This window comes from Phodopus roborovskii, unplaced genomic scaffold (assembly GCF_943737965.1).
Source record: "Phodopus roborovskii unplaced genomic scaffold, PHOROB, whole genome shotgun sequence".
Lineage (NCBI taxonomy): Eukaryota > Metazoa > Chordata > Mammalia > Rodentia > Cricetidae > Phodopus > Phodopus roborovskii.
The window spans coordinates 6801622-6822314 of record NW_026126636.1 but is presented as its reverse complement, the minus strand read 5'-3'; the positions used below and the strand labels follow the sequence as shown (position 1 = coordinate 6822314).

At 46.0% G+C, this 20693-nt stretch overlaps 1 protein-coding gene across 1 annotated transcript; it reads right to left on the bottom strand.

Annotated features, from left to right (window-relative positions):
- Positions 1–2021: 2021 nt before the first annotated feature.
- Positions 2022–6429, bottom strand: Leutx (leucine twenty homeobox). Its single transcript, XM_051207698.1, has 4 exons — positions 6399–6429; positions 5239–5390; positions 3732–3821; positions 2022–2351 (listed from the first exon to the last, which is right to left on the bottom strand). Exons 1-4 carry the CDS (start codon positions 6427–6429, stop codon positions 2022–2024), a joined length of 603 nt encoding a protein of 200 aa, XP_051063655.1.
- Positions 6430–20693: the final 14264 nt, after the last annotated feature.

The window sequence follows — 20693 nt, the reverse complement described above, 5'->3', positions numbered from 1 at the left end:
AGATCTGCCTGTCTCTGCCTCCTGAGTGCTGAGATTAAAGGGGAGCACCACTACCACCTGGCCAGGTACAAAAGATTTCTAACCAGACTTTTGATCTGTTGCTTTTACAGGATTACCAGTCCCTAGCCACAGAGCCAGAGGCCAGTGACTACTGACTACACCCTGATGGTGAAGATCAAGTTCACCCAAAGGACTCTGATGCCCTGATTCAACAGGAAGTAGTCAAAGATAACATCGTTCCCTTCCCCATGACCTGATTGTTTATCACCAGTAAAAAAGGGGGGAATGTAAGCCCCTTGGAGCCACATGAGTAGCCAGGCCCCTCCCCCCAGGACCTGTAATTGCTAGGTTCCATGCACAGAATACTCTAACTGCCCTAATTGCTGGACCCTGACCCCATCCTACAGAGTAAAAAGCCCCCACTCTCTGGGCTTGAAATCCCACCAATCTCCATCCTGGAAAGCTTCACCCTGAAAAGTTCCATCTCTCTCCCCAAGAAACTCTCCATAAGCCCTGCCTTCTGTTCAGTTCTCTGCTGTTTCATGCCCAGAGGCAGCCACCCTTCTGGGCCTTTCCCTCCCAATAAATCTCTTGTGTGAGGTTTGTTGTGCAGTGTGACTTTGTGGTAGTTTGCTTGCTTGTTTCAAGACAGGGTTTCTCTGTGTAGCTTTTGGAGCTTGCCCTAGACCTAGCTCTTGTAGACCAGGCTGGCCTTGAACTCACAGAGTGCCTGCCTCTGCCTCCTGAGTGCTCACGCACCACCACTGCCCAGAGATTTTGTGGTATCGTTTGGCTCCCAACTGCCAGGATACCTTTCTGTTCAAGCTGTAATACTTACACTATCCCCTTTTAGATTTAGGTTTAGGATTCAGTCTCTCAGATTGAAGCCATAAATGTCAGGACTTTCAGAAATAAACACGTTCCAGGAATAATGAATGGGTATTAGAGTCATGGCTCAGTGGTAGAGCCCCTGCCTAGACCCGACATGAGGAGCTATATGGATGAAAGTTTCTGTCTAGCATGATCCCATGGCCATTTAATCCCAAATAAACACAGAGATTTATATTAATTATAAACTGGCTGACGGCTCAGACTTATTTGGCTTCTTCTCTTGATTATTAGCCTGTTTCTATTAAAATGTGTAGCTCCACTTGTCTTGGCTTACCAGTCATGCCGGCTTCCTTTATTCCTCAGCAGTCACATGGCAGCTCTCTGGCGACTGTGTTCCTCTTCCCAGCCTTCCACTCTGGTCATCTCACCTGTACATCCTGTCTGTCCATCGACTAAAACAGCTTTATTCATCAACCAATAGGAGAAACATATACTCACAACATACAGGACATCCCCCATCAGAGCGCGGGGGGGGGGGGGGGGATGTATATCTCCATAGTAGTATACCCATGTCTAGCATGCTAGAGGCTTTGAACTTTTGCCTCAGCACAGGAGAAAAATAAATAGAAGGCAAGTGTCTTAGTTACTGTTCTATTGCTGTGAAGAGACACCATGACCAAGGCAACTCTGATAAAAGAAAGCATTTAATTGGGGCTTGTTTATAGTTTCACAGTTAGTCCATAATTATCAGGGAAGCAGACAGGCAATGTCTGATCAGCAGGCAGCAGGCCAGAGAGAAGACTGAATCTGTCATGGGCTTTTGAATATTCAAAGCCCACCCTCAGCGACTCATCTCCAACAAGGCCACACCTCCTAATCCCTCTCTAACAGTTCCACTAACTGGAGACCAAGCATTCAAACATTGGAGCCGATGGGGACCGCTTTCATTCAACCACCACAGCTGGTTTAATCAGTACACCTGTTTCCTATGCTTGAGCTAGCCAAGGAAGATATTCCAGGAATTGTCCAGCACCTGCTCAGGCATGTGGGGTCTCTACTGTCCCTGAAAGGCAGTTTGGGAACTCAGCCAGGAGAAAACTGTGAGAGTGGAATTCTGGTAATCTCCCTCTGAAAAACTGGGAGCTTTGAATTTTCAGGTCTTTCTTCAAAGCTATGGATGGGTTTGTAGGTCAGTCAAGGCACCCTGGGTAGAGATACTTATCAAAGTCTTGGGGGTCATCATCCCCAGGCAAGTCATACATTTTCACTAATGTATCTATGTCAAAGGCCAGAGATACCCAGGGAGGTTGGACCATCCTCGGGCTGCTTTGATAGATGCCCAAAAGCTCAGAATGCTCCACACACTTCGCTGTAGAGGCAGCATCTTCAGGTTGCTTTGCTCTAAAATTCTCCCATGATTCCAGGTCACTGTTGTCTGAGCCCCTGGTACTTGGCAGTTGAGCATAGTCAGCCTTGAGCACCAACACCTCACCGACCTCATCATCTTTCAGGGATTTCACCTGCTTAGATGGTTTTCTTCTCATTGTCTTGGCCTGGTTGGATGGCGCACCCATCTCTCTCGGTGCCTGGTTGGATGCTGCACCCATCTCTCTCGGTGCCTGGTTGGATGGCGCACCCATCTCTCTCGGTGCCTGATTGGATGGCGCACCCATCTCTCTCGGTGCCTGGTTGGATGCTGCACCCATCTCTCTCAGTGCCTGGTTGGTTGGCGCACCCATCTCTCTCGGTCCATGGTTGGATGGCACACCCATCTCTCTCGGAGCCTGGTTGGATGGCGCACCCATCTCTCTCGGTCCATGGTTGGATGGCGCACCCATCTCTCTCGGTCCCTGGTTGGATGCTGCACCCATCTCTCTCGGTGCCTGGTTGGATGGCGCACCCATCTCTCTCGGTGCCTGACTGGATGGCGCACCCATCTCTCTCGGTCCATGGTTGGATGGCACACCCATCTCTCTCGGTCCCTGATTGGATGCTGCACCCATCTCTCTCGGTGCCTGGTTGGATGCTGCACCCATCTCTCTCGGTGCCCGGTTGGATGATGCTCTTCCCACACTCTTGACTGGGTTGGATGATTCTTTTCTCACTCTCTTGGCCCGGTTGGATGGCGCACCCTTCTCTCTCAGTGCCCGGTTTGATGGCGCACCCATCTCTCTCGGTGCCCGGTTGGATGCTGCACCCTTCTCTCTCGGTGCCTGGTTGGTTGGCGCACCCTTCTCTCTCGGTGCCTGGTTGGATGGCGCACCCTTCTCTCTCGGTGCCTGGTTGGATGGCGCACCCATCTCTCTCGGGCCCTGGTTGGATGCTGCACCCATCTCTCTCGGTGCCTGGTTGGATGCTGCACCCATCTCTCTCGGTGCCTGGTTGGTTGGCGCACCCATCTCTCTCGGTCCATGGTTGGATGGCGCACCCATCTCTCTCAGTCCCTGGTTGGATGATGCACCCATCTCTCTCAGTGCCTGGTTGGATGATGCTCTTCCCACACTCTTGACCGGGTTGGATGACTCTTTTCTCTTTCTCTTGGCCTGGTTGGATGATGCTCTTCTTACTGTCTTGGTCTGGCTGGATGATGCCTCCACCTCTCTTGGTGCCTGGCTGGATGATGCCTCCACCTCTCTTAGTGCCTGGTTGGATGATGCCTCCACCTCTCTTGGTGCCTGGCTGGATGATGCCTCCACCTCTCTCAGTCCCTGGTTGGATGATGCTCTTCCCACACTCTTGACCGGGTTGGATGATTCTTTTCTCTTTCTCTTGGCCTGGTTGGATGATGCTCTTCTTACTGTCTTGGTCTGGTTGGATGATGCCTCCACCTCTCTTGGTGCCTGGCTGGATGATGCATCCCTCTCTCTAGTAGCTTGGTTGGATGGTGCTCTCCTCACTACCTTGGCCTGACTGGATGTTGCCAGAGGTGACCTCCACTGATGGTTTTGCTGCTGTGTCTGAAGTTTGTCTCGTTGATTTCTAAACCACATCTGAGAATAAGAAAGGATGGTTTTGGATCTTTTTAAAAAACCAACTCATCTTTTTTAAAAGATACTTTAACATATACATTATATCAGAATATATTTTACATATTGGGGTTTTTTGGGGTTTTGTTGTTGTTTGTTTGTTTATTTTTTGGTTTTTTGTTTGGTTTTTGTTTGTTTTTGGTTTTGACCCAGGGTTTTTCTGTGCTGTCCTGGAATTCACAGAGACTACCTGCCTCTGTCTCCTGGGCACTGGGATTAAAGGTGTGTGCCACCATGCCTGTTTTGGGTTTTTTTGTTTGTTTGTTTGATTGGTTGGTTTGGTTTGGCTTGGGGATTTTTGTTGTTGTTGTTGTTTTTAATGATGTCTTCTGTGCACATGAATGCAGTGTCAACCTGGAGTTACAGGTGTCTGTGAACCACCATATGGGTGCTGGGAGTTAACCCCCCCTCTGCTACAGCAGCAGCAAGTGCTTTTAACCAGTAACCCAGTGTCCAGTCTGAGTCATCTCTTACTGGCTCATTTTTTTGAGACAGGATGAGTGGCTCCTGTGCCAGGGATAGAACTCAACTTTGTGCATTCAAGGCAATCACTCTACCAGCTGAACCCATTACCATGAGTCTGAAAGCACATTAATAAAGGGACCAGTCCAGAGGAGAAATGCATGATCCTAGAGAATGCTGTTTGGGTGTGAGAAAACTAGCTACTAGTCTCCTCAGGGTTACCAAAACCAGTTCTTTCTAGCCTCTCGTCCTGGATCCTGGAAGGTAGGTGCTGTGGGACTCTCAGTGGCCAAAACAGGCAGCAGCATCTAACCCTGGATCACAAGACACTAAGACTGTTCAGACTGTCAAGGACAATATTCTGGGCCGTATGTCTGTCTCAAGAATAATATCAACACCTGCTTGAAAATCCGGCATAGGACGGCACATGCCTACAATCCCAGCATTTTCAGAAGTGGAAAATCTGGAAATCAAGACTAGTCTCAGATACTGAAAGGGCCAGGTGGTGGTGCACACTTTTAATCCCAGCACTGGAGAGGCAGGAGGAGGTAAATCCCTTTGAGTTCAAGGCCAGCCTTGTTTATAGAGTGAGTTCCAGGACAGCCAGGGCTACACAGAGAAACCCTGCCTCAAAAAAACACAAACAAACAAAAAACTGGAAGGAGAGGAGGGTGCAATTGGACAGATGGCTCAGCGGTTAGGAGCACTTGCTGCTCTTACAGAGGACTTGCGTTCCACTCCTGCACCCACCACCTGTAACTCTGACCCCGTGGGACATGACAACCTCTTCTGGCAGTCTCAGGCATGCGCATGGTGCACATACAAACAAGCAGGCACACACGGTAAATCATTGACAACAGCCAAGCCCATGTGAAGCCCTTCTTAGTTGGCTGTTGTGAGCAGCTCTTCCTGTACAAACCTTCACCACCAGCTCCTTAAGCTGGAGCCTTGAAGCCAGTTCCTGGCTTTCCTCCTTCGACGGGAACATGTTGCTGTCAAAGGCCTCTTGGAGTACCTTAATCTGTTCCAGGCTGAATACGGTGCAGTATTGATGGTCATGTTGTGACTGTCCTGCTGGAGAGGCAAGAACACTTGTTTTAAGGCATTTTTGGGGGGGGGGGGCTGGGTTTTGGTTGGTTGGTTGGTTTGGTTTATTTTTCAAGGCATCTATAGCTCTGGCTGTCCTAGAACTCGCTCTATAGACCAGGCTGGCCTCAAACTCATAGAGATCCACCTGCCTCTGTCTCTGCCTCCCAAGTGTTGGGATTGAAGAAAAGCATCACCACCACTGGGCACATTTCAAAAATTCTTAAATTACAAGTCAGGTGGTGGCGGTGCACACCTTAAATCCCAGCACTCGGGAGGCAGAGGCAGACAGATCTCTGGGAGCTCGAGGCCAGCCTGGTCTACAAAGCTACACAGAGAAACCCTGTCTTGAAAAAATCAAAATAAATAAATAAAAATTCTTAAATTACATTCATTTATTTATTCTTGTGTGTGCATACACACTGCACAGCACATGTGTAGGGGTCAGGAGACAATATGCAGGAGCTGGTTCCCTCCTTCTGCCATATGAATCCCCAAAACTGAATTCAGGTCACCAGGCTTGGTGGCAGAACATTTACTCACAAGCTATCTTGACCCTTTTATTTTCAAATAAATATCCCAGTGTGAGTGAGCAGAGTATAGCAATACATGCCAATAACCACAGCACTTGGGCGGCTGAGGCAAGCATCTCTGAGCATATGACCAATAATCAATAGAGAAGCATTCAGCATCTCTAGCCACCAGGAAAATACAAATGAGAACTACAATGATGGGTTAGAGAGATGGCTCCCTGGTTAACAATACCTACTTGCCCTTACAGAGGACCAGAGTTCAGTTCCCAGCCCTGACTGGGTGACTCATACTGCCTGCCTTTTTTTAGCCTTCATGGGCACCTCACTCACAAACACACACTTAAGCACAGACCTGCATATTAACATAGTTAAAAATAATAAAAATTGGGGCTGGAGAGAGGCAAACACTCTAGCAGCTCAGCTACTTGCTGTTCATGCAGAGGACCCCAAGTTTAGTTACCAGCATCGACAATGGTGGCTCGCACAACCATCTATAACTGTGGTTGCAGAAGTTGCGATACTTATGGCATGCACAGACATGGCTGCAGGCAAACACTCTATACAATCATCTGATTGATAATCTTGGTGTTCAACTTGATTACATCTGGAATTAACTAAAACTCAAGCAGCCTAGCACACCTGTGAGGGATTATTAGAGACCCATCCGAAATTCAAATCACTTGAGATTAGAAAACCCATCCTGGCCAGGCAGTGGTGGCACACACCTTCAATCCCAGCACTCGGGAGGCAGAGGCAGGCGGGTCTCCGTGAGTTTGAGGCCAGCCTGGTCTACAGAGCGAGTTCCAGGATAGCAAAGTTACATACTGAGACTGTCTCTGTTTTGTTTGAGACAGACCCACTGTAGCCCTGGCTGACCTGGAACTCAGGGATCCACCTGCTTCTGCCTCCCTAGCGCTGGGATTAAAGGACCAGCTAATGAAAATGGGAGAGAGAGAGAGAGAGAGAGAGAGAGAGAGAGAGAGAGACAGGGAGAGAGGGAACAAATGCTGGTGAGGACGGAGGGAAGGGTCTCTCTACACTATCAGTGGAAATGTAAACCAGTGTGACCATTAGAGAAAGCAGTATGGAAATTCCTCAGAGCAGGAGAATTAGGATTACTGTATGGTCCAGCTGTATCATCCCTCGTCTCGGGCCAAAGGGATCTAATCTAATCAGAACGCCAGAGGGTTACCTGAGCGTCCTGGGGACTGTAGTTGTAGTCACAGTAACCAAGGGATGCAATCAGTTTAGAGGTCTATCAGTGAGTCGGTGGATGAAGGAAATGGTGAGGCTGGGTTTTCAACTTGGTTGCACTGGATAAGACTGGGAAGTATTATTGGGGACAAGGGAACTGTGTTATGCACGGGCAACTGAGTTGAACTAGAGACCATTCCATTAAGCTAAATGAGCCAGACTCACAAAAACATCAATTCTCTCAGAAGAAACTAAAAATAAAATGAAAAAAGTTTAGGGAAACTAAAAATAATTATAAATAAGTGGGGCATGGTGGCACACCTTTAATCCCAACCTGGGGAGTAGGGGGCAGAGACAGGAGGGTTGATCTGATCTATAGAGTGAGCCAGGACTACAGATAAACCTGTTTATCTTTCTTTCTTCCTTTCTTTGTTTTTAAGAAAGAAGGAAGATTATATATATATATATATATATATATATATATATTTTTTTTTTTTAAATAGAGTTGTAGTAATGGCTCTGTGGTTCAGAGCACTTGCTGCTCTTACAGAGGACTCTAGTTCTGTTCCTAGCACTCAAACCAGCGGTTCACAACCGCCTTTAACTCTAAGGGCACCGGCATAGATCACACACTCCCCTCTTGCAAAGGAGTCCAGTTCAGTTCCCAGCACCCATGACCTCTGGCTCACAAGGGATCACTCCCTTCTGGCCTCCATGAACACTCGAAATCACACAGACACACATACTTATAATTCATTAAAATGTTTAAACAGAAGGCATGTGGGGCATGGCTCCACAGTGGACCCCTGCTTAACACATGCAACGCCATGAGTTCTAACCTCTGGAGGTAAAGAAAGTAAAAAGAGGTAACACGGTAGCAGAGGTTATGAAAGATGTGGAGAAACAGAAACCCATGTCGGGACCTAGTTTTGAACCCCAAATTGAACATTTCCCATTTGAAGCAGCCACGGCCGTCTGCATCCCCACCCCCTTTCCTACCCGGGCTCCTGCCCTTAGCTCACCTGACATTGAAGCCTTCAGAGCAGGAGATTCTTCCCAGGACTGCGTCCACAGCGATGCAGGACTTGGAAATTTAAACAAAATCATCTCAAACACTGTCTGGGTGGGTTAACCTGCAGTTTTGGCTTGGGTCGTTTCGTGGGATGCAGGGCAAAATGTAAACTCTAGCGATCAATGTCGGACTACGCTACAGAGTGAGACAGCCTGGGTTTATGTTGTGATGGCTTCCCAACATAATTTTCTTAAATAAGGGAGCTGGGCAGGGCACACACGCCTGTAATCCCAACATCCGGGAGGCAGAGGCAAATAGACCTCTGCTTGACCCAGCAGTTAATACGGAGAAATCCTTTCCAAAAAAAAAAGGAAGATTGATTAAATGCAGAAAATGTAAAAAAAAAAAAAAACTTTAAAAATATTTAAGTTTTAAGTCTTAAGAAACTTCACTGGAGACAGGCAGGGACTCACTATATAGCCCTATGTGACCTGGAACTGGAACTCTCCTCATAGCCCAGGCTGACCTCAAATTCACAGAGATCCTCCAGCCTCTGCCTCTAGAGCTCTGGGATTAAAGGTGTGGGCCACAATGCCTGGCGTGATGCACAGTTTTTAAAATTTCTTTGAAGCCCAGTTTGTCTGTTTTTTGTTTGCTTCCCCCGGTTCCGGTGTGCTTAGTGATATGTCTTTTTGCTTCGTTTTTGTTTTGTTTTCTAGACAGGGTTTTTCTGTGTAGCCCTGGCTGGCCTGGCTGGCCTCCAGCGCTTGGATTAAAGGCATGTGCCACCAACTGCCCTGCCCCGCCCCACCCCACCCCATCCTGGGAGCTTAGTGATATGACTAAGAAACTGCACCAAATGTTCCAAATCCAGGATGTGATCTATCCTTCAGGGATCTGTGCGGCTCGGGCTACCGGAAGACCAAGTTCTCAGCACAAAGGAGATGTCTTTGCCACAGAGGAAGAGAGGGCAGGAATTAAGAGACAAAGACCGGAGACGGGATGAGAGAGAAGGGAAAGAGGACAAGGGAAAGAGAGAGGGTTATTTATTCCCTGGAGGACAAAAGACTGTCTCTGGACGGAGAGGAGACAGACGTGCAAAATAGACAAACGGCAGTTTATAAGAGTAAGATGGGAAACCGCGATTAGGATGAGGTGTTTAATTTTAGTTGGGCATGTTAATTAAGGCAGCCAAAGGGGGCTTTCGATTACTGGATTTCAATACTTTGTTAGCAAGACCTTGCTCATCAGCCTCAGGAGGATGAAGTGGCCAGATAAGGGAAAAGACCTTGGTGGCTAGCTTTAGGAAGGTAATCTAACGGTTTTTTAGCAAGGCGGAGGGAGTGGGGAGAAGTCTGTGTTTGTCATTCTTGGACTGGCTACAGTCCCTTCAATATATAATAAAAACAAAAGTGCTCCTTTTCCGGGAATTGTTGGAGTATTCTTAAAAACTGCCCAGTCTTGTAAAAATTTTTTACTACCCCGGTTGTTTTTACAAGATAAAGGATCTTAGGAGATAACTGATAGTTCTGATTTTGAAAAAAAAAAATTGCTCCCTTGCTCAAGATAACTGAGGGACTTCTGCAAACATCCATTGCAAAGTCAAGTCCTGTTTACACAAAACAGAGTATGAGCTAACCCAACCGCAAAGCTGTAACTCTGTGCGGTTTGCCATTAGAAACTCCTGACTGACAGAGCTGGAGGTTGCCTCTTGGGAGCATTCTCAGGTGGAACCCTGGTGGCAGATACAAGTCAGCCATGGTTCCAATATCTATGTAAAAGCCTATTATTTGTTTAAATTTTTTCATGGTGAATCTCAGAGCAACCCCTAACCCGTAACATTGCAAACAATTTCTACCCCCTCCTTATAAAATGGAAGAAAATGAATCAAGCCCTGTTGGCTCAGGGCTACCCACAGCTACCCTTCAAGGTCACGAGGAGAAAGGGCTTCAAGGCCTTGATCTCCTTGAACCGGGAGATCATTGGAAAGAAAAGAACAGTTGATTTTAAAATGGCTCAACAGGACCTTCAGAGAGAGGAGAGGCATCCCTAAAAGCCTGGAGACCAGCCTCATTCGGAGTGAGAATGAAGGACTGGAGAGATGGCTCAGCCGCTAAGCGCCCTTGCTGGTGACCAGAGTTTGGCCCCCAACACCCACATCAGAGGCTTACAACCATTGTTGGCTCCAGCTCCAGAGGACCCAATGCCTCTTGTGGCCCTGGTGGGCACTTACATGTGTGTGGGCAACATACATACATTCATGCTCAAGCACAGGTACACACGCACACACTCACAAATATAAAGTATTCTAAATTACACAGAATATTGTGTGTGCACATGCCCAAGTATTGATACCCTGGAGTTACAGGAAAGTGTGTAAGCTGCCTGAATAGCACATACACGCTAAACTGTTGAGGCATCCCTCTAGTCTTAAAAAATTAATATTTTTAGCTGGGTGGTGGTGGTGCACACCTTTAATCATGGCACCTGAGAGGCAGAGGCGGCCAGATCTCTGAGTTCGAGGCCAGCCTGGCCTACAGGGTGAGTTCCAGGACAGCCAGGGCTAACCCTGTCTCCAAAACAAAACAGCAACAATAATATTTTTAAAATGAAAAATAGGGGAGTGTGTATGTCACCACGAGAGGAAGGAGGGCACTCAGAAAACTGCCTTCTGCGAGATCCCCCAAAGGAAATAGCTGGCTGGTTTTAGTTTTGGGGAGCCCGGTGGGAGGTTTTTTTCACCATACAATTTAGTTCAACATGGTATGCACAATAACAAGCATGGAGGAACTAGGTACCACAAATTAAGAGCTGTTAGCCACAGGAAGGGTACTTTTTGGGGGTGGGAGGTTCAAGACAAGGTTACTCTGTGACCTGGAACCACTATCTCAAACACAGAGATCTGCCTGCCTCTGCTTCCCAAGTTCTGGAAGTAAAGTCATGCACCACTAGGGAGAGAGTGGCAAAGGGTGTGGCCTGATTTCTTCAGGCTGTGAGGTCTGGCTGCTTCTCATTATCATCTGTCACCTACCTACAAGGTCCTGGTGATGAGCCAAGTCATGATTCCATCAAAATTCAACCTGGGGAGCCCATGAATTTATTGGGCTCATTTATAGAGCGTGGGTGAAGGGTTGCTTACAAGAGCTAGGAGATCCCAAAGCTGCAGCATGACGAAGTCTCCCCTAGCTGGATGATGGCTTCTCTCCATCCCTGAGGATGGAGTTCATTTCCACTAACTTCACACTGTATACTCCAGACCTGCTGAGACCCAGAAGACCCACAATTAGGGCAGAAAGGCAGACAACTGTCTGGAAGGATCAGGTGTCATCTCAGGCCAGTGTCTAGTGACTCTCCTTAACGCCTTCGTGTCTGAAGAAGCCTCAGTATTGTCAACGGGTCCACTCTGATGGGTTCTAGCCATGAAGGTCTGCACGAGTGTGTGTAAGCGTGCACACACAAGAAGGTCAGAGAACAACCTGCAGAAAATTCTGCTGTAACAATATGCTGAGCTTTTTCAGTCCTGCCCTTCCGAACTGGGCTCCCTCGGTGACGCTGTCCATGGTGCTGACTGGCTGGGCCTCTGCTTCCAAGGAATAGGTAAGGGCTGGAGCAACAGTTGTGCAGCTAAGGGATGCTAGAAACCAGCTATTAGTGGAGACGCACACCTTTAATCCTAGCACTCAGGAGGCAAAGGCAGGCAGAACCCTGTGAGTTCCAGGACAGCAAAGGCTACACAGAGAAACCCTGTCTCAAAAACAAAAAACAAAAAACAAAAAAAAAGAAGAGAGAGAGATACTGGAGACGTGCTCTGGCAGAGGACCCAGGTTCAGTTCCCAGCATACATATCAGGTGTCTCACAACCAGATACACTGCTGTCTTCTGGCCTCTGAGGGCACCTGCACATATACGGTACCCATAAACTCATGCAAGCACATACACACATATAGATAGATGATAGGTAGGTAGGTAGGTAGGTAGATAGATAGATAGATAGATAGATAGATAGATAGATAGATAGGCAGGCCAGCTGGTGGATGGATGGATAGATAAGAAATATATAAAAGGTCTCCATTTATAAATGCCATCTACAACTTTTTTATTTAATTAATGTATTATTTATTTGTTGATTATGTATGTGATATTCTGCCTGCATGTTTGCCTACATGCCAGAACAGGGCACCAGATCTCATTACAGATGGTTGTGAGCCACCATGTGGTTGCTGGGAATTGAACTCAGAACCTCTGGGAAAGCAGACAGTGCTCTTAACCTCTGAGCCATCTCTCCAGCCTGGTCATCTACAACTTAAAGATGTCTTCACCGTAGTGTGATCTCCCCATTCCATAGAGATTCCCCACCTCACAGAGGTCTCCCTGGTTTTGTTTCTCCAGTAGTGAGACTAGAATTCATGCCTCATGCTAAGCAAGAACCCTGCCACTGAGGTATGCCCCAGCCCCTATGTGAAGGGCTCCTTCTCTGACCCTGGGTTGGGCACAAACCATGCCCAAACCGCTGTTTTCACAGAGATCCTTTATTAATGGGGAAGAAACGTTAAAGCGTCTGCTTTCTGATTCAGGCAGAAAAGACCTCAGCAAAGGACCGTGCAGGTGTGAGTTTTAAGAGAAAGAGTGGAGGTCTGTGTTAGAGTGGGCTAGGACTCAGTGGTGAAGGAGATAGGGGACAGAGGAGAGGGAGCTGAAGTGTCTGTCCCAGAGGTACAAAGGACTGACTCTGGATAGGGAGGAGACAAACATGGCACACAGGAAAATCACGATTTATAAAGGTACCCTGTGTTAGGATGAGGTGTTCAATTTTTTTCTGTTTTGGTTTTTTCAAGACAGGGTTTCTTTGTGTAGTTTTGGAACCTGTCCTGGAATTCACTCTGTAGACCAGGCTGGCCTCGAACTCACAGAGATCCGCCTGCCTCCACCTCCCAAGTGCTGGGATTAAAGGCATAGGCCACCATTACCTGGCACGGTGATTAATTTTAATTGGGCATGTTAATTAGGTGAGCCAAAGGGGACTTTTGATTGCTGGACTTCAATACTTTGATAGCTGTACCTTAGTATCAAATCTCTAGAGAAGGACGTGACCAAAGAAGGGAATAGACCATGGTGGCCAGCTTTAGGACGTAATCGAAGGGTTTTTAAGCAAGGCGGAGGAATGGGGAGACGGAAAAGGCCTGCCAGAGCCACATGCAGGACCGTCTGAGGCCAGGAAAGTGTCGTCTGTAAGGCTAGACCAGGGTGTAGATTTTGAGGAGACAGATAGGGTTGGCAATGGAGTTGTCTGGAGTTGATTTGAAACCTGTTGGGACAGATAGACTAGGAACAGAGGTGAAGTTAAGGAGCTCAGGGGAAAAAAGGATCTTGTATGTACTTTTGAAACTGTTAGGCTCACTGTTAAGTAGTTAAGTAGTGGGAAAAGGAGTCCCAACAAAAGAGCTGGGGAGAAATCCCACCCTTAAGATTGAGCAGTAGGCAGGAAAGCTTACACTGGTGGTTGACAGGAGGCTTCTCTCAAATGTCAAGAGTTCTTGAAAGGAGCCAGGACAATTTAGATCGAAACAACCAGCATTTGAAAGCTGGTTGTGTTGGAGAGAATACATTTTGAGAGGCTTCTGTTACAGTAGAATAGTTTTTCCTTTTGTAAGACCCTAATTCTGGAGTCCTGATGGGCCGATGGGAGAGCCCCTCAACACAGATACCAAACCAGGAGATGCAACAAGCAAGAGGTGTTTACTGAACGAGTGCACTCAGGTGACAGCAATCTCGGGGAAAGCTGCACACTCCTTAGAGGGTTCAGGCTCTCTTTTTATAGAGAAAGACAGCAATCAGCATACATGCATGGGGCACAAGGTGATCGATTACAAAGTATGATCTCATGTTTGAGAGATCACCCAGGTGTGACCTGTTCTTCTTTAAAGGAAAACCACAGAATGATTTGGAAAGACCCCAGACTGTCCGTTGGCCAGGTGTGACCCATTTGTGCCAGGGTTGGGGGCCTATTTCCTTGCTGTGGGCCAAGACCTGTGAGAAACTTCTTTCATACTCTGGCTTTCTCTTGACTGTACATTTAGAACCTTCAGTTATTCCACAAAGGTTTGATGATTCGGTAACTAGCCCTATTTAACAAGATCAGTCTAGCATATAACCACTAGCCCCATCACCATAGTAACCTTTCTTGTTCTCATAATTCCTGATTTTTCCACCCATGTCCACATCCATTCTTTGTGATTTTCTATATTATGCTTGCAAGAACTATTTTTTTTTTTTTTTACCTTTCCTACATCCTTGTTCTGCAGACTAAAATCTTTCACTTTGGTGTTCAGGTAGGTTCTAAAATTGAAATATTTTGGAAACATGGGTAATTGGGAAGGTTTTGAGCAAATGGTGAGAGGGATTGGGTAGAGAAGTTGAAAGAATCCATCTTTGGCTTCCAAAGGGGAGCTCAGATGGCAGGGATCATTAGTGGGGGTTGGGACTTGGTGTCGGAAGCCTCACCATCGAAAGGAACTGTGGTAGGGAGGGCATTGAAGGGAGGTACAGAGAATGCAGTAGGAGACATTGACGGAGGCAGGGGACAAGAGAGGTTTGGGGATTTTTGAGGAAAGGAAGAAGAGGGACAAGGAAGTGTCCTGGAAGCTGTTGTCAGTGAGTGTGTGGGGGGGAATGATGGGAGATGTCATTCTGTAAATATATTTCTCTTACTGGCTAATGAATATAGCCCTGTTGGCCAATAGGAAAGCAAGACAGGTGGGACTAGGAGACAAGGAGGACTCGAGGAGAAGTAGGGAGGGAGTCAAGATGTAGGGACTTGAGATCCTCTCTCCAGTAAGATATGACCACGTGGAAACACTTAGATTGATAGAAACAGGTTAATATTTAAGACAGAGCTAGCCAATAAGAAATGCTAGTAACAGGCCAACCGCTTTATATCTAATACAGTGTCTCTGTGTTATTTGGGGCTGATGGGGCTCTGGGAACAGGCTGGCGGGAAAACTGCTTGTAACAAAATGGGGCCCAAGAAGTTTCACTTAAAACTTGACAAAAGCTTACAAAGGGATTTTAGAAACAAAAGAACAGAGACAAGCAAGGCTTCTTGGTAGAAGCGTTTTTCTCGGTTAGATTCTGTTTTGCTAGAGACAAGCAGAGATTTGCGTGGCTCCTTTAAGGGAGGTTTCCTGACTCAGCATAAGCGGCAACCCTGCTAACAACTGAATGGTGTGTATGAGAGCTGGCAATGGCAGTGACCACATCTCCAAGCCGGCAGCATGCTGCTGGATGGCAGCGTAGACCAAGGCTGCACAGCTCTCAGTGCTGGTGGTAAATGTACCCCGCCATCTTGGATAGACCATGGCTAATACAGCTGTGGCTTTATTTTTAACAATGTTGTTTAACAGATAAAAGAGTCATGGGCAGAAAAGATAAAGATTTACAGTAAAGACAGATTCAGGTTTTAAAAAACCCTCTAAAGGTTTACAGTATGTTTTTATAATATACGTAGGCTTGGGAGAGGGGGGGAAAAAAGCTGGATAAAATGGTTTTAAAAAAACCAAAAAGAAATAGAGTAGCTGAGTGTGGTGGCACATGCCTTTAATTCCAGCAATTGGTAGACAGAGGCAAGCAGATCTCTGTGATTTCAAAATGAACCTGGTATGCAGAGTGAATTCCAGGACAGGCAAGAGTTACACAGAGAAACCCTGTCTCAAAAAATAAAAAAAGAAGAAATAGAGTAATTAAAAAAAAAAAAAAGCCATGTAAAGATAGAAGGCACACAGAGAGTCTGGATACTGTATGCTATTGTATTGTCTTTGTATTGTTTGGCTGCTATGGAAATAGCAACAACTGTTAAAAGAAACGCTGCTAGATTAATCGAATTTATATATATATTAAAAATGCTCTGACTTCCAAATTTAAGTCTAAGGGCCGGTTACTGGGGAAAGGAATTACTATTTTTGTTACACAGAAAATGAAAAGCTGTGGATTACTTCCAGACTAACATGATTTGGTCAAGCAAGACCCCCTGAAGCAGTGTCCCAGGTGATCCAACATTCAAAACAGCTGGGACAAGGCAGCCTTGCAGACCAATACAGCCAGGATTTCTGTGTCTTCTTAGGATTCCCAAAAGAGTATCCCCTACCAGCAGGAAACAGCTTGGAGAGAACAACGCCCAAATTCCCAAATATTGTCTATAAATGTTTGCTTTCATTTAAATGGGCTTGGTTATAAATGGTTAATGATCACAACCAATCTCTTTTTAAAGGTAAAAAGGGGATTATGGTATGGAAATGAATACTTTGTTTTGGAATGGATTTTCATTTATTGATACAAATTTAAGATCAATTTTATGATGTGTATTTCTCCTCTTATTTAGGTATTGAGTTTAAATAGCTCATTTAAAAATGTAATATATAACTTAGTACAGACTATAGATAGTTACTTATAATAGTCAAAACTTATGTTAGTTAGGATTTCTAGATATCCAGAAATATATCTGAGATGGATAAATATTCTTCAAACCTTTCAAAGACCTACAGAATATGACATTTAAAATGGTTTAGGGTTTTTCTTAACAGTGAGACATAACTGCTCCTGGCAACACCACCTATGTTAGAAAGGAAGATGGACATGAGAAACTCGTTATGGAGTTTACTTCGAATATGGCAAGACTAGCCATTTTGGCAAGATACTGCTCTTGTCTGGACTGTTTGACTTTATGCTGTATAAACCAAACATGCAGGACCCACAGGAAAGTGACTGCTGATACAAGATGGACATTGTAGTAGGGTTCCTGCTTCGTGGAAGAGTCTGCCAGACAGTCTGCAGGACACAGAGAAAAGTGACTGACAAACTGCCAACACAGGTGGACAGTTTAAAGTTTCCTGCTTTGCTGAGGAGTCTGTCAGACACACTATGGCCTATGGGCTGAAGATGGAACATGACAGAAGAACTTTGCGTGACTGACCAGGCAGTGAGTTGTCTCTGTCATTTCTAGTGTTTATATACTATCCTTCTGTGGTCTTTGTTGGAGTTGAAGACAGATAGTTGTGGTTATAGTTTTCCTTAGTTAGGATTAAAGATAAGTTACATATAAGACTTTAGACTCACAAAGTGTTGGACCCTAATTCCGGGGTCCTGATGGGCCGGTGGGAGAGACCCCAGACTGTCTGTTGGCCAGGAGTGACCCAGACAGGGCTGTTCATCTGGGACCATTTGTTCCAGGGTTGGGGACCGATTTCCTTGTTGTGGGTCAAGACCTGTGAGAAACTTCTTTCATACTCTGGCTTTCTCTTGACTGTACACTTAGAGCCTTCAGTTATTCCACAAAGGTTTGATGATTCGGTAACTAGCCCTATTTAACAAGATCAGTCTAGCATATAACCACTAGCCCCATCACCATAGTAACCTTGTTCTCATAATTCCTGATTTTTCCACCCATGTCCACATCCATTCTTTGTGATTTTCTATATTCTGCTTGCAAGAATTATTCTCCTGCCCCTTTCCTACATCCTTGCTCTGCAAACTAAAATCTTTCAAAAGATAAGATAGATGATGAAATATTTTCTTTAAATCTTGCCAAATGTTAATGGACTAAATATTGTTAACTATAGTTCTTGCTTAATAACTGTTTTGTTAAATGTTTTACTATGTTAAAGTTAAAACCCTTCTTTTTATTTTAGACAGAAAAGAGGAGATGAGTCTATGGCTATACCATCTTATCTATCTTGGAAGCTAAGCAGGTTTAGGCCTGGTTAGTACTTGGATGGTAGAAAAGAGGAAACGATGGGAGACGTCATTCTGTAAATATGTTTCTCTTATTGGTTAATGAATAAAGCTCCGTTGGCCAATAGGAAAGTAAGATAGGTGGGACTAGGAGACAAGGATGATTAGGGGTGAGGTAGAGATTCAAGATGTAGGGACTTGAGAAGGTCCGGATCCTCTCTCTGGTAAGATAAGACCAGGTGGAAACACTTAGATTGATATGAATTGGTTAATATTTAAGACAGAGCTAGCCAGTAAGAAATGCTAGTAACAGGCCAACAGCTTTATATCAAATAGAGTCATCTGGGGCTGAGGAGGCTCTGGGACCAGGCTGGCAGGAAAAATGCTTGCAACAGTGCGTGGTGGGGGAGGCAAAACTCATATCAGTCCTAGAGAGTTCAGCCTTCCTAGTAAGAGAACAAGAGAAGGAGAGGGGAGGAGTCTGAAGTGGTCTGGGAAACCAGTTATGTATTCTGACTCTGGGTAAAGGTAGGTGGGACCCAACAGTGCCATAGAGAGAGAGAAAGACATCTGAAACAACTTTCTTAAAGTTTTATTTATTTTATGTATAGGAGTGCTCTATCTGTATGGATGCCTTTATGCAGAAGAAAGCATCAGATCCTACTCTAAATGGCTGTGAGACACTCAGTCTCACAACCATTTATAGTAGTTGCTGGGAATTGAACTCAGAACATCTGGGAAAGCAGCCAGTGCTCTGAACCACTGAGCCATCTCTCCAGCCCAGTCTTTTTTGGGGGGAGTTGAGACAGGGTTTCTCTGTGTAGCCTTGGCTGTCCTAGAACTCACTCTGTAGACCAGGCTGGCCTTGAACTCACAGAGATCCGCCTGTAAGATTATGGGGATCAATTACATTCAAACTACTACAATTCTCCAGCACCCCATCTGCCTGAATGCTGCCATACCCCCGGCCACCATGTCCTTCATGAGACCTGTGTGTTCATGGTGTGTCCTCACAGCAAGAGAAATCCTAACAGAGACAGGTGGTATCCATACTGGCCTGTTGTACGCTCCCTGTCTGGGATGAGTAGACATGTGTGTGCTGAAGGGACACTAGTTTACTCAAGCATGTGGCTCTGGAACGCTTTGCCCTTCTCCCCAATTCCCTCCGCCTTGCTGAAAAAACCTTAGGTTACATTTCTAAAGCTGGCCACCCTTATTTGGTCATTTCCTTCTCCTGAGGCCAACTACCAAGGTCCAGCTATCAGAGTGTCGAAGTCCAGCAATCAAAAGCCCCCTTTGGTTCATCTAATTAACATGTCCATCACAATATGCCATCAAGTGCTAGCCCATCCTAACACAGACCTCCCTTATCTTTTCCTTATCTTTAAAAATTACACCTGTTGCCAGGTGGTGGTGGTGCATGCCTTTAATCCCAGCACTCAGGAGGGAGGCAGAGGCAGGTGGATCACTGTGAGTTCGAGGCCATCCTGGTCTAGGTCTATAAAGTGAATTCTATAAGCTCCAAAGCTACATAGAGAAACTCTGTCTCAAAAAACCAGAAAGGAAGAAAGAAAGGAAGGAAGGAAGGAAGAAAGAAGGGAGGGAGGGAGGGAGGGAGGGAGGGAGGAAAGGAGGGGGCAGGAGGGAGGGAGGAAGGTGGAAGGGAGGCAGAGGAGAGGGGGAAGGAGGGGAAAGGGGGAGAGAGGGAAAATAAAAAAAGAAAAAGCAGCCACTTTAACTTCTCTTGTCTTGTAATAAAGGATCCTCTGTGAGAACAGGTGTTTGGTGTGGTTTGAGTCTAATCAGGGGTTCCCTACTGTGTGTGTGAGCTCATACACAGAATTACCAAAGCCGCGGAACCATAGCGTCCTCTTCTGTGTTGACAGCTTTCCTGTGGTGTGGGAGAAACAGGTATCACCCCCTGCATGTTCCTCTAACCGCCCTTCCTTCTCATCTGTCAACCCTTGAATTATGCCTGCTAGGCTAGACTTAGCCTCAACATGCCGCACGCGCGGCAAACTCCAGTCAGTCTGGGGTGGGGGAACGCTAGTTTCCAAAAGTGTTTTCTCAACTTGGGGTCTGACTTTGGGAAAGACTGATATGTTTAAAAGTCCACAAAGGAAAACAGAATTAACTAAGGACATGGTGATGTCAGTGAAGGGAAAGGCTACAAGTATATGCCAAGCATTTGTTTCTGCAGCTTCACCGGAGTTCTAGAGTAACGTGTGTGCAGCAGACTCTCAGGAGACATCGACTGCCTCTTAATGTTCAGTTTGTTTGTTTCATTTTTTTTTCTTTTTTCTTTTTTCTTTTTTTTTCCCCCTTTTTGTTTTTCAAGACAAGGCTGATCTGTAGACCAGGCTGGCCTCGAACTCACAGAGATCTGCCTGCCTCTGTCTCCCGAGTGCTGGGATTACAGATGTGCACCACCAAGCGCTAAGCATGTTTCCCCTGGATGTGCAGGAACTCACTTTGTAGATCAGCACGGCTTCAAAACTCACAGAAATCCACCTGTTTCTGCTGGGATTAAAGCGTGGGCCACCACTACCCGGCTCGGTTCTTTTCTTAACATTTATGTGTGTTTGCACACGAGAAGAACAACTTTTGGATATCAGTTTTCTACTTCAAGGTCATCCTTGGCTGTCAGGGCTTCATGGCCAGCTGCTTCAAAAATACAACCAAGGGGCTAAAGACGTGGCTCCAAAGTTACGAGCACCGGCTACACTGGCGAAGGTTCAGTTCCCAGCACATGGTTCCCAGAACTCCAGCTCCGGAAGATCCAGCGCTCTCTTCTGGCTTCCTTTGGCATTATATGCACAACGGTGC